Source organism: Zootoca vivipara, chromosome 5 (assembly GCF_965207765.1).
Source record: "Zootoca vivipara chromosome 5, rZooViv2.hap1.1, whole genome shotgun sequence".
Taxonomy (NCBI): domain Eukaryota; kingdom Metazoa; phylum Chordata; class Lepidosauria; order Squamata; family Lacertidae; genus Zootoca; species Zootoca vivipara.
The window spans coordinates 40244068-40256477 of NC_142588.1; the positions used below are offsets into that span (position 1 = coordinate 40244068).

Below are 12410 nucleotides of genomic sequence, written 5' to 3' on the forward strand. Positions count from 1 at the left end.
ATATGATGCATCACACTACCAAACCCCACTTACCGGTAGCTCCATTCTCACTGTAAAATGACTAGTCACCCATGCACATCTGTGCCCACACTATTAACACCTAGACTTTGTTTTTTTAAGTGTTTATCTTTTCAAATGTTGATGGTGAAATTATCAAAAATTCAGTATAGCTAACTAAATTTCAAATCTAATAAATGAAGGACCTCTAAGGACCGAAAAGGCACCTTAAAGAAATACAGAAACTCACCATTGTTTATTGACAATCACTCTGCACAATAAAAAATACCCCCCTTTAAAAAGCTTTAGACAAAGGGACATTCTTTATCATCCATCTTGCAGTTCATATTCAGAACTATTCCAAGAGGGGGAAATTGTTATTCCCACCTTAAAGAAGAATGCAAAGTTAACTGTATACAGCTGCTTCAGTGCACTTGCCCCAGGCTCCAATACTCTCACTGACATATGTATGAGTAGGGACTGACCAATCCTTTTAATCATCATGAAAAATTAATAATAATTTATTATTTATATGCTGCCCATCTGAGTAGGTTACCCCAGGCACTCTGGGTGGCTTCCAAGAAATTAGAATGTGATATAGCAGACACAGATCCCCTTCTTGCACACATGGTTCTCTCCACCACCACCTGACCCCCAGTATTCACACACTTTCATCCTCCCAACCTTGTGAGAGCCAATGACTGATCCAAGATCATTTAACAAGCTGAACAGGAATTTGAATAATATTCCAAATCCAACACAGTATCTCAAGTCTTTCCTCACCTGTTTCTGTCAAGGTGGAATCACAGAAACGTAGAGTTGGAAGAGACCCTGGGGGTCATCTGGTCCAGTGGTCCGCAACTAAGCATCTCTAAAATCCTGATTCCCACCCTCCGCCCAGTGTTATATAATTCTTATTATTCAGAAAGTGAACTATTCACGTGGAGGAAGCCTAAAAAGTCATTAACTTGGTCTAAACAAGCTTCCAAATTGCCCCCCTTAAAAATCAAATTGTCCCCCACATTAGGAACAATGGATCTACTCCAACCCACTGCAATGCAGGAATAGGAAGCTGTCCCATACGCGTCTCAAACTTGCAACCTTGCTATATTTTGGATTGCAATTCCCATCACCCTTGACTATTGGCCGTGCTGGCTGGGGCTTAGGGGTTGTAGCCCAAAACATCTAGAGGCATCTAGGCTGGAACAACTGTTCTTTCCAATATGCCACACTGGTACTCACTACAGAGGCATTAATACTGGCATTACAGAAGAGTTGCATGGGAACATAAGATTATGTAAAAAGCTTTGGACCCCCTGAAGTGGTCCCCCTCCCCCAACCATCATTAAGGCCACATTGCTCACCCAGAGCTCACCTAAACTGATTTTTTTTTTGACATTACCCATGAGATTACACTAGGTGGTATTCAGCTAAGTTTTACTCAGGGTATACCCACTGAAATTAATAGGCCTAACATAGTCATGTTTGTTAATTTAAATGGGTCTACTCTGTGTATGCTGTGGTCTAACCCACAGACGCTAGGGCTTGCTGATCAGAAGGTCAGCGGATCGAATCACCACGACGGGGTGAGGTCTCGTTGTTTGGTCCCAGCTCTTGCCAACCTAGCAGTTTGAAAGCACATCAAGTGCAAGTAGATAAATAGGTACCGCTCTGGCGGGAAGGTAAACGGCGTTTCCATGTGCTGCTCTGGTTCGCCAGAAGCAGCTTAGTCATGCTGGCCACATGACCTGGAAGCTGTCTGCGGACAAACGCCAGCTCCCTCTGTCTAAAGAGCGAGATGAGCGCCGCACCCCCAGAGTCGTCTGAGACTGGACCTTATGGTCAGGGGTACCTTTACCTTTACTCTCTGTAAAGCTGAGTTGCATACTATCCATTGTTTTACCAAACAAAACAAACAATGTAGAGAACAACAATATATGTACATGTGGAGATTCCCCCCCCCCAAAAAAAACCCAATAGGAGACCCTAAACTTACTCTTTTTCCTTCAAAGTTTCAGATGTTTTGATTAAGCACCTACATACTTAGTGCAATAAAATTCTTCCTAAAAACTGTTTCTGAATACAGGAACCATGGAGAGTAAGGAACCCAGCAAGTGCTTGCTTACAGCCTCTGAAAGTGAAGTTGATCCAGCAACATCCCTTGCCTTAGAGATGAAATACGCACTGGATCCCAACCGGCAGATCAAGAAAAGAAACAAAGCCCTGCAGGTGAGATTCAAAGACATCTGTGATGCCCAAAACGAGCAGAGAGATAAACAGCTCTCTACATTACAGCAGTGTGACAAAAAGGAAGCAAAGCCCATCTCTTACAGAGCAGCTTACCGGAAATATATGACAGTGCCTGCTCGGAGATCAATCCCTAACGTTACTAAAAGTACAGGAGTTCAGACTTCGCCTGAACTTAAAAAGTGTTACCAGACGTTCCCCTTGGACCGGAAAAAGGGGAGTATCATCAAAAGCATAGCTTCTGTTGACACTTTTCCGAGTCAAAACAATGGATTCCTAATAGATGTTAAAGATAAAGACAGCAAAATCTCAGGGGAGGCTGCTCAGTGTAGCAAGAAAGTCACTGGATTTGTGACAGCTGAGTTTATTTCACATACTAATGAACGCATGAATGCAATAGAGCAGCCTTCTAGTGACAACTGTTCGGAGACATGTAGAAGCACTGATTTGCACAGCTGTACTAAAGAACCTCCTTCTCTTCAAAATTCAGCAGCTTCTGTTTTAGAAGAGCCTGATTACCAGCTGCATGACAAAGCAAAACACCACAGTGGGCCGTTGGGGAACGAGGAGGCTAATCCATCCACCCATGGAAAAGTGTTCAAGACAGAAGTAGCTTCTGTCTACTTGCCTGCATCCAGTTCTCACGTCTCACTGACGGACCTGCAAAAATCTGCAGCAGGGAATGACTGGTCTCTGTGCCCGACCGAGGAGGACAGAAAAAGAACAGTGCATCTTAATGGTCTGCAATCACAAGCCGTAAGTGCAGCTCAGGCCTGTTCGACGCAGGCACAGTGCCAATCAACCGAATGTAATGAACAGACCCTTCAGATACATGTTTCACCTATGGAAGGAAAACAGCCTTGTCAGACAGCAGTTGCTGTGAGTGAAGGATGCCAACAAATTGTGCCTCACACAGAAGTGGTAGACTTGAAAGCACAGCTACAGATGATGGAGAACTTGATCAGCTCAAGCCAAGAAACCATAAAGGTCTTGTTGGGTGTTATTCAGGAGCTGGAAAAAGGAGAAGCTCATAGAGAAGGGTAAGCTGTTTTTGAAATCTTCCTTAATATGCATGATCGCATCATTTGTTAAAATAGTTAAAATGAATTCTACTAAGCAATTTACAGTTCCATTTATATGTTTATGTGCCCTAAATTTTTTACTTTGAATGTGTTAGAACTGCTGTAAGAGTACATTCAACTGCATTTGCATCATATTGCTGTATTAATCTGGAGTATTTTTACGAGATAATTATACCTGATTCACCATACCTGCAATACATAATTCAGTGTCTAGCTTGACACTAACATACTAATGCTGCAAATAACCTTCAGTCTATTTCATTTTGTTTCTAATGCACATATAATAAATTAGGATTTGAGTACAACTGTGCTCCTAAGATAAACATACTTTTGATATCAACACAACTGATTCAAAAGAATATTGAAATTAAAATATAATCACTTTACATATTGGTCTCAAATCAAAAAGTCATTTAAAAATAGTAAAGTTAAGAAATCTTTGCTTAGTTCTTAAAAAACAGATTGCTCTGGTAGGTTAACAGGAAAGCATTCAACGGAATACTGAAACAATCCAAAATATACAGCAGCGTCATTTGGCAGAAAGAGAATGCAGAGAGTATTTTAAACATGAACGCATGCGGTCCTGCTTTTGTTCTACAATTTCCTATAAAAGTGTTACTCAGTGATTTGTACCAGCATAGCTATTTACTCAGGCTCAGCTAATTAAGTCTTTATCTGATAATTGCAACTTTTGTGCTTTTGGCATCACATATGCATCCCCCTCCTTCACCCCTTTAAAGATGCATTGTCTTCATTTGCTGGTTAATTCAGCGACTGCATTCTAACACACATATACTTTTCAAATTAATGATTGCATGCTTCAAACACCTCCATGCTTTCTAACTGTTTTACGTAGCTCTTGCTTGCCCCACTCCAGTAAACATTCCCCCTTTGACTCTTTACATTGAAAGTACCACTATGTTCTGTGCAAAGCTCCTGGTGCTGCTCTCACCCTAAGTAAGCAACTGACTAGTGTACACGCCCTTATTAAAATGGAAGCAGGTTGTTCCCTGGAATAAAGTTGTTAACATTTTACACCCACCCACACCCCCACACACAAGGTGCTTGGACTATCAGCTTTACAGAGTTGATTTAAATGTATAGCCTACCATATCCCCAGTGGTTGGCTCAGCTTACACAATTTTCAGTACAGCAAGACTCATTTCCTGCTTTTTAGCAGCTTAAATGTGAACTTTTTGTTGTTGCACATCCTTTGTGATTATATACAGTAATTCATTCCTTTCATTGGTGGTGTTAGGTTTCTCAGCATAATATCTTACTACCTTTCTACAATAGGAAAATTATGTAGCTTGTGAACAGTCTAAATATATTTTCCCTTCATATTATTAAGAACAGAGATTTTTTAAAGTACTGAGGTTGCAATTCTGTATTCACTTACTGAATTCAATGGGATTTACTTTTGAGTAGACTTGTGTAAAATAACTACTACCCTCTTGAGGTTTTGCATCTATTCCTATACAAATCCTAAACTAATTCAGAAATCTGTGACAGTTTGTTTCATTCAAAACTTCAGCTTTCAAATAACGAATGCATTTCTCTTACATATAGTCTAATGATCAGCATATTTTCAAGTTAGTCAGAAACCCATCTACTTGGTGATGCTTTGATCCCTTTGATTTAACTGGTTATCAGTGGATGATTTATCAGTGTGCAAGTTTTCAAGATCACAGAGCTCTTCTTCAGATAGATTGCTATCTCACAGTTCTTATTCTGCCTGCCTGAAGTAGTCTGTGAAAGCTTAAAGCTATCACCATGCAAATGCCAACATCATCTGACTTCATTAGATAGCTTAATTTAAATAGGTTCCATTATTATTATTATTATTATTATTATTATTATTATTATTATTATTATTATTATTATTATATTGTATCCTGCTCTTCTGCTTATAGAGCATCCAGAGCAACTTCCAACAATCAAAAAAAAATGCAAAGCAACTACAGTAACTACAAAAGCAGTAAAAATTTCAACTCTCTAAGTGCAACAATCAAGTGTGATGTTTCCCTCACTATCAAACCTTTTTAAAACACCGCTACCAATAAAGCCCTGTTTTACAACCCAGGAAGTAGAGCCTTCAAGGCTGACATCAAAGATCAGGCAGTGCTATTTGGGAACAGATAACCAAGTCTAAGACCTTTTAGGGCTTTCAACTCTGAAAAAAACACTTTAAATTGAAACCAGAAATGCAGACCAGAATAGAATAGCAACCTTTTCAGATGCTTCGCAGGTCTACAGCCAATGCATTTTGGACCAAGTTACATTTCCAAGTTGTTTTTCAGGACACAAGAGTTGTAGTCCAATAGAGATATAATTGCAGTAGTCTAGTCTGGAGTCATTTACAGTATTTTAAAGTAAGTGTGCCTACTAGGAACTCAGCCTAAAGCAGGCATCTCCAAACTTCAGCCCTCCAGATGATTTGGACTACAATTCCCATCATCCCTGACCACTGGTCCTGTTAGCTAGGGATCATGGGAGTTGTAGGCCAAAACATCTGGAGGGCCGCAGTTTGGGGATGCCTGGCCTAAAGCATGGATAAGTGAAGCTGTCTGTCTTCTACACAACTTCTCATGCACTTGAGATTAAAACTCCTTCTCCCCTCAGGTGCAAAATCTTACTGACTGGTTGAACAATTGTATTTATATATTGCCCTTCGTCAAAATTATTCCGGGGTGGGTCACAACAATCCAAGAGTTAACAATGCAGTCCCAATATAACCATAGGACACAGTGATAACAGCAGATTAAGATGCCTGAGTGTGTTTTCTTAAGGCCTACAATATTAATAAAAAAGGGCTACAACCTCAGTGCCTTGCAAGCTACTGTGTTACTGGGGCAGCTCATCAACAGAAGGACATAACCAGCCAATGAATAAGCTTTGTATATTGTAATTTAATAATACATTGGTTTGAAACAAATATTCACAGAACCCTTCTCAACATTTGGCAGAGTTCTGGAGCCAGAGACCGTGTGAAACTGAAGCATTGTTATTTGTGAACGGAATGCATGACATAGACCATGCTGAATATTTCACATCAACAGTACATTGAAGGGGAAGATAAGTGACAATGGTGCAAGCTCTCTTTGGAAATGAGTTATTTGCCATTACTGGTGTTCTCTTTGAGGAGACTATACTAAGCTCTTCCTGCCTTCCCCAAAAACTGCTTGATCGAATCTAACTTCCTTCAGTAAAGCAAGATTCTTCACATGCCCTGGAACATGCCACACTGATCAGCAAAAGAGTACTTTCCTCAGTTCATATGGGTTAAAAAAATGAAAATTATATTATTAACTAAATTGTACACATTTCCCAGATACTGTACTTAAATGGGAGGGCTTTTTCTGTGGTGGCACCCCAATTTGCAATGTCCATGCTAGGGAGGCAAGTCCTATTCTATGTTTAGCTTTTAGGTTTTTTTGGTTAGTCTTGTATTTTTATGAAATTATATTTACATGTTCTGTGCATATTCTGGGTGAAGAACAGTTAAGAAATAATATCTCGGGGAAGAATATGCTAAGTTTCACCCTAGAGTGCAACCCTCTCCCTTTTACTCTATCTCTCAGCAGCTTTCAACACCATTGACCTTGATCAAATGTTCAGGGTGGGAACTGTATTATATAGTTTCCATTCCTACCTGCGCCCAGAGAGCAGCATTGAGGGAGTGCTCCTTGCCCACACAGCACGTGTGGTATGAGGTTCCACAGGGCACTATTTTGTTCCCAGTACTATTTAATATCTGTGCAAGTAAGGAAAATGGTAAATGACCAAGGATACCTTAAGGACTGCCAGAGCTCTTATATCCCTGCTTGATCACAGAGATCACCCAGAAAGGAGGCTTTTAGTTGTCCCCCCATGTAGAAGTCAAGCATTTAGTTTTACATGCCCCTTGCTGTGGAATACTTTTCCAGCAGAGATTCAGCAAGCACTGCTGCTGCTAATTTTCAGAAGCCTCTTGAAGACTTCTTTAATGCTGGCAGGCCTATTCAGTGGTTTAAACATTTTCAAAACAACTCAGCCATTTTATGATTTTTAATGGTATGCTTTATTGCACTTGCTGTATGCCACATTGACATTTTATATGAGTGGGTGGTCTATAAATATTCTTTGTTAATAAATGACCCACTCCCTTTCGTGGGTCATACCAAGCACAAGTTTAGGTTGGCTGCCAAGGTCAGCCCAAACGCATAGACCTCTGGTGATTAAAATACTGTAGTAGTACGCACAACTGCTTGTATATCGAGTAAATAGATCTATGTATTACAAAGAAGATCATGCTGGCCAATGTTAATGTGAAGTTTTTCGTTGACATTAACAACTTTAATCGAAAATATATGTTATTTGTTTGTTTGTTTTAATTTATGGCACACCTTTCTTCCAGTGCACTCGGGGCAGTTTATCCTCATAGCAACCCTGTGAGGAAGGTTAGGTTAAGAGACAGTGACTGGCCTGAGGCCACTCAGTGAATTTCATGGCTGAGTGGGAGGATCTGAACTCTGGTCTTGCATGTCCTAGTTCAGGCATCCCCAAACTTCGGCCCTCCAGATGTTTTGGACTACAATTCCCATCTTCCCCGACCACTGGTCCTGTTAGCTAGGGATCATGGGAGTTGTAGGCCAAAACATCTGGAGGGCCACAGTTTGGGGGTGCCTGTCCTAGTTCAACACACCACACAGCACTTGGCTTTAGAAATACTAAGGACTCCAAATCAGGGGTGGCTAATCTGTCGCCTTTCTGATTCTACAGGACAACGAAACCTAACATCCCTTTCCTTTGGGAATTCAGGGGAGTTTGAGTTCAACAACATCTTGAAGGCTACAAGTTATTTAACACTTTTCTAAACCAAGTGGGATTTTCTCCTTTTTAAATTTAAGATTGCCTTCTTTTATGAAATTCATGACCCTTTTGCATAAAGATTATGCACATGCTACAATAAGGGCTTCTCGAAATCCTATTTCAAAGGTGATACAAGACCCCTTAAGTGCAGCAGTAAATATGTTAGGAATTATTCTAATTATCTCACAAAGTAGATATATTTACATCTGGAGTACAGGTAGTTACTCAGTTTGGATCCTTGAAGAGAAAGTATGTTATTGTTAAGTAAGAGTGGACTAATTTGAAGATATTTTAACATCAATACAGTTATTTTTGCAGATAACCTCTAAGGTGGAAGCCTTTTCCTATAAAGGAAAGACTAGAAAGATTATAGCAGGCATAGGCAACCTAGGCTCTCCAGATGTTTTGGAACTACAACTCCCATGATCCCTAGCTAACAGGGCCAGTGGTCAGGGATCATGGGAGTTGTAGTTCTGGAGAGCCAAGGTTGCCTATGTCTGGATTATACCATTGGAGCTAGATCTTAAACAACTGAGCTTTAGATTCTAACAAATGCAGCATTCCTCCAATAAACACAAATCAGAGCAGCCATTTTCAGATTTATTCCTGAAAGCTTATGTTCCCAAAGGAGGAACAACTCTCCTTTACCAACCAGCTTGGTTTCTAGGCTATTGCATTTATATTCCAGCTTTTTCTCCAAGGAGCTTGGGGTGGCCTACATCATTCTCCCCTCCTCATTTAATCTCCACAACAACCCTGTGAGGCAGGTTAAGCTGAGAGGCAGTGGCTGCCCGGTGACCTTCATGGCCTAGTGGGGATTTGAACCCTGATCTCACAGGTCCTGGTCCAACACTCCAACCTCCACATCTCACTGGCTATCAGTGACCACTCATGCTCCCATTGTCCACCTCAAGCCTCATTTTGTCTGGTGCAAGTTCTACCACACTGTGCTTACACAAAACCCCCTTCCGGCTACCAACAGCACAGCACAGTAATAGTGATTTTTAATTGGTGTATGAACTGAATTTTATGGATAACCCATAAGCAAACTACTTGTTAAGAAAAGCTGCCAAAATTTAGAACTTTCCATTTTACAAGCCTTGAATTGATACTTAGCATACAAACCAAGTATTAACAAATGTTTATGTTAGTTATTGTTAAAACAACCAAGCACAGCAGATGCAGTAATTGATCCTTTCTCAGTTCCAGTTCATAAGTGCTTTAATGAGACTGGGAGATCTTAGTGCTTAGCAGACTTCTTTTCACAAATCCACTGGAGGCCTGGTATGGTGCTGATTGTGTCTATACTTATAACAGCTATATCAGCATGCTAGGAATACAGGAAATCATTCTTCAGATATCCCTGCTCACCTTTTTGAAAGTCAGTTATATGCTCCCAGTTTGAGGACTGATGAAATAGTAACAACCTGCTGTACTGAAAATTATTTTGCAGAAAAAAACGAGGAGAAAGCAGGAGCAAGCAGTTGTTCACAGCAGGAAGCAGGGGGCTTTTCTTTCTCTTTCCAGTTTGCATGCACAGACTATGCAGCTGGAATAAATTTTTCCCAAGCCTTGGATTATTCAGAACACATTCATATGTCTCTTTCACTCCAAATCTATTTGAATGCCTATGTATTTTTCAAAGACAACTAAAACTAGGATTTGTGGAAATAATTCTGATCACAGAGAGCACAATAAGTTGCTTATGAATCATACTCAACACAGTCTGTCTTGGGGGGGGGGAGGATGTGAACATTAGAAAAAGAAAATGCAAAAGGAACCAGGATCACTTTTATTAATATATGGATTGTTACAAAAAAAATGTTATCTGTATTCCCAAACAGCCTTAACATGCAGCCGTAAAAATATAAAAGACTCAAATATTATAATAAATTGATTGGCATGTAAAAAAAAAATCAAATAACCTGTAATCACTGTTTTTCACACAGTGCAGAAAGCAATAATTTCCTTTATACTACTCACCAATCACAGGGGGAAAAATGTACGGGGAGGGGAAGTCAATTTCATTATTTAATAACAGCAACTGTTTATTTAGTTCACACAGACTGCTTTCCAATGCATTAATCTAAAAATGAAGCAAACTTTCCTGACTATGCCTACTACGTGACTCATGCAGGAATATGCCATCAAATTATTATTTAGCAGACTACTCTTTATGTCATCAGGATTCTAAAATCTAATCAATCTCCAATTTATTGAATCGGAGGCTGAATGAAGTTTACAGACACATTGAATATTTAGGACATCTTAACTAATCTCCCTTTCACCTTCGGATAAATGACCAAATAAGCAATACCGTGTTTATTCTCTCAGTATGTATCAGTACAAGCATTCAGTGAGCCAAGATAGTTAAAAAGGATGCACAGATAGAACCTGCAAAAAAAAAAAAAAAGGTTGCAGTGTGGACTGCTTCCAGTCAATCAGCAGTGCCTTCTTCCAGAATCCCTCTCTCCCAGCAGAGTGTATTCCACACCCCCTAAAGTTTCTCAGGCACCATTGGGTTAGAGGAGGGAGTGTCAGGGGTCCTCCAGCCCATCCATATGTGGTGCCATGTTGGCTACAGAAGGACAAACATTCAAAGAATTATTTGACTTTATCATATATGCATGCAACAAAATTCTCTTCCTGAATGGGAGGGAAATGCATAATCACAACTAGAACCATTACTGAGAGGAAGCCTGGGAAGCTGCCTTATACCAAGTCAGACCACTGGGTCCATCCAGTTCAGTACCCTCTATACCAGGCATCCCCAAACTTCGGCCCTCCAGATGTTTTGGACTACAATTCCCATGTTCCCTGACCACTGGTCCTGTTAGCTAGGGATCATGGGAGTTGTAGGCCAAAACATCTGGAGGGCCGCAGTTTGGGGGTGCCTGGTCTATACTGACTGGAAGCAGTTCTCCATGTTTCACACAAGGGTAGTAAGTCTTGAGAATGAAAATGCATCCTACTCTTCAGCTTCTGAAGAGCTGAGTTCTCTATTTCAAAGTGAACATCTACCACTGTCAAGACTGAGTTTGCTGTGCCCAGACCACATCCAGTGAAAAAGTGGCTTATTGGTGGGAAAACTCCTGATAAAGCGCAGATCATGTGCACACAGCATTCACATGCATGTGAACAGTTCCATTTGAATAGTAATGATCCTAGTTCTAATGTACAGCCAACAAAGTGGTCAGTTTTTGCAATAGACAAGAATTAAAGCTAATCCTCAAAATTTGAAGCTGATTATGTGAAATTGAAGTAGTTAACCCCCAAATTGGAGCTAGCTCTAGACTTAGGCCTGATCCCTGACTTAATATTACATCTGGCTTGCCTGCAGTGCAGTGCTATGTTGAGGGCATTTCCTTTCTACTAGGCAGTGGACATTGTGATTTTAAACTATCCTGCAGATAGACTAAGGAGAGGGACATTCTCTCAACTGCTCAGGCAGCATGCATAGACTTTCCTTATGATTTTTCATTGCACTTTCCTCTACAAACTCTACATTTCCTACAGGAACAGCTGATAACTATAATAATTAAGCTATCAGCTCTTAGCCCTTTTTGTCCAAAGTAGTGTTTCTCCACTGCAGAAAAGAAATGTTTGGCGAAATATCTGTGAAAATTTGTGGGTTTGCAAAATTACATTGCTGCTCACTTTTGTCCAATTCCCCTCCCCTTGCAAAATCCACATGGATTTTGAATCCAATTCCCTACATAATTTTTTCACATGTATTCTTTCACAGATATTGTTCCATGGGGAAAAACCTTTTGTCGAAATCGGACCTTGACTATGTAATGAAAGCTTCTTCTCATTTGTTGAGACTTGATCCATTAAAGTAAGTCTTCTACTATTAGTGCGACTGGACTGTTATAAATCAATTATAAATTATATTAACCTAGTTCAGATATAGGAACAATAAGGGGAGGGGTGGAATCTATGACTTTATCATTGATCCAGTAATTTAAAGATGGCTTTAAACGAACAAACAGAATAGAAATATTAATACAGTCCTCATAGGAAGTTCTTACACTGCCAAATTCTGCACCAAGTTCAGCTACATATTTGGGCATCATATAGCCAGAATACACTGGGAAATTCCACACTGAGTTCCCAAATTCCACTATGGTACACTATACCTCTTTCCCCCATCTACTGAACATGCCCCCTCTGCCCCAAGTCATATCATGATGAGACCTGAACACAGCTTTTCACACTGGCATAAAATGTCGC

The 12410-nt window shown here is 40.1% G+C and overlaps 2 protein-coding genes across 4 annotated transcripts in view; one reads left to right on the forward strand and one right to left on the reverse strand.

The window, feature by feature from the left end:
- DOCK1 (dedicator of cytokinesis 1) overlaps nt 1–12410 on the reverse strand; it is a 370976-nt gene that overhangs the window by 202167 nt on the left and 156399 nt on the right. The window lies entirely within an intron of this gene.
- Nucleotides 1–12410, forward strand: part of INSYN2A (inhibitory synaptic factor 2A) — a 59309-nt gene that overhangs the window by 19334 nt on the left and 27565 nt on the right. Inside the window, exons 3-4 of one of the 2 annotated variants that reach the window (XM_035138569.3) lie at nt 2084–3284; nt 11923–12015. In XM_035138569.3, coding sequence (XP_034994460.1) covers nt 2084–3284; nt 11923–12015 — 1294 coding nt within the window. The remainder of the gene's footprint in view (nt 1–2083; nt 3285–11922; nt 12016–12410) is intronic. The other variant, XM_088670429.1, reaches the window with a different exon arrangement.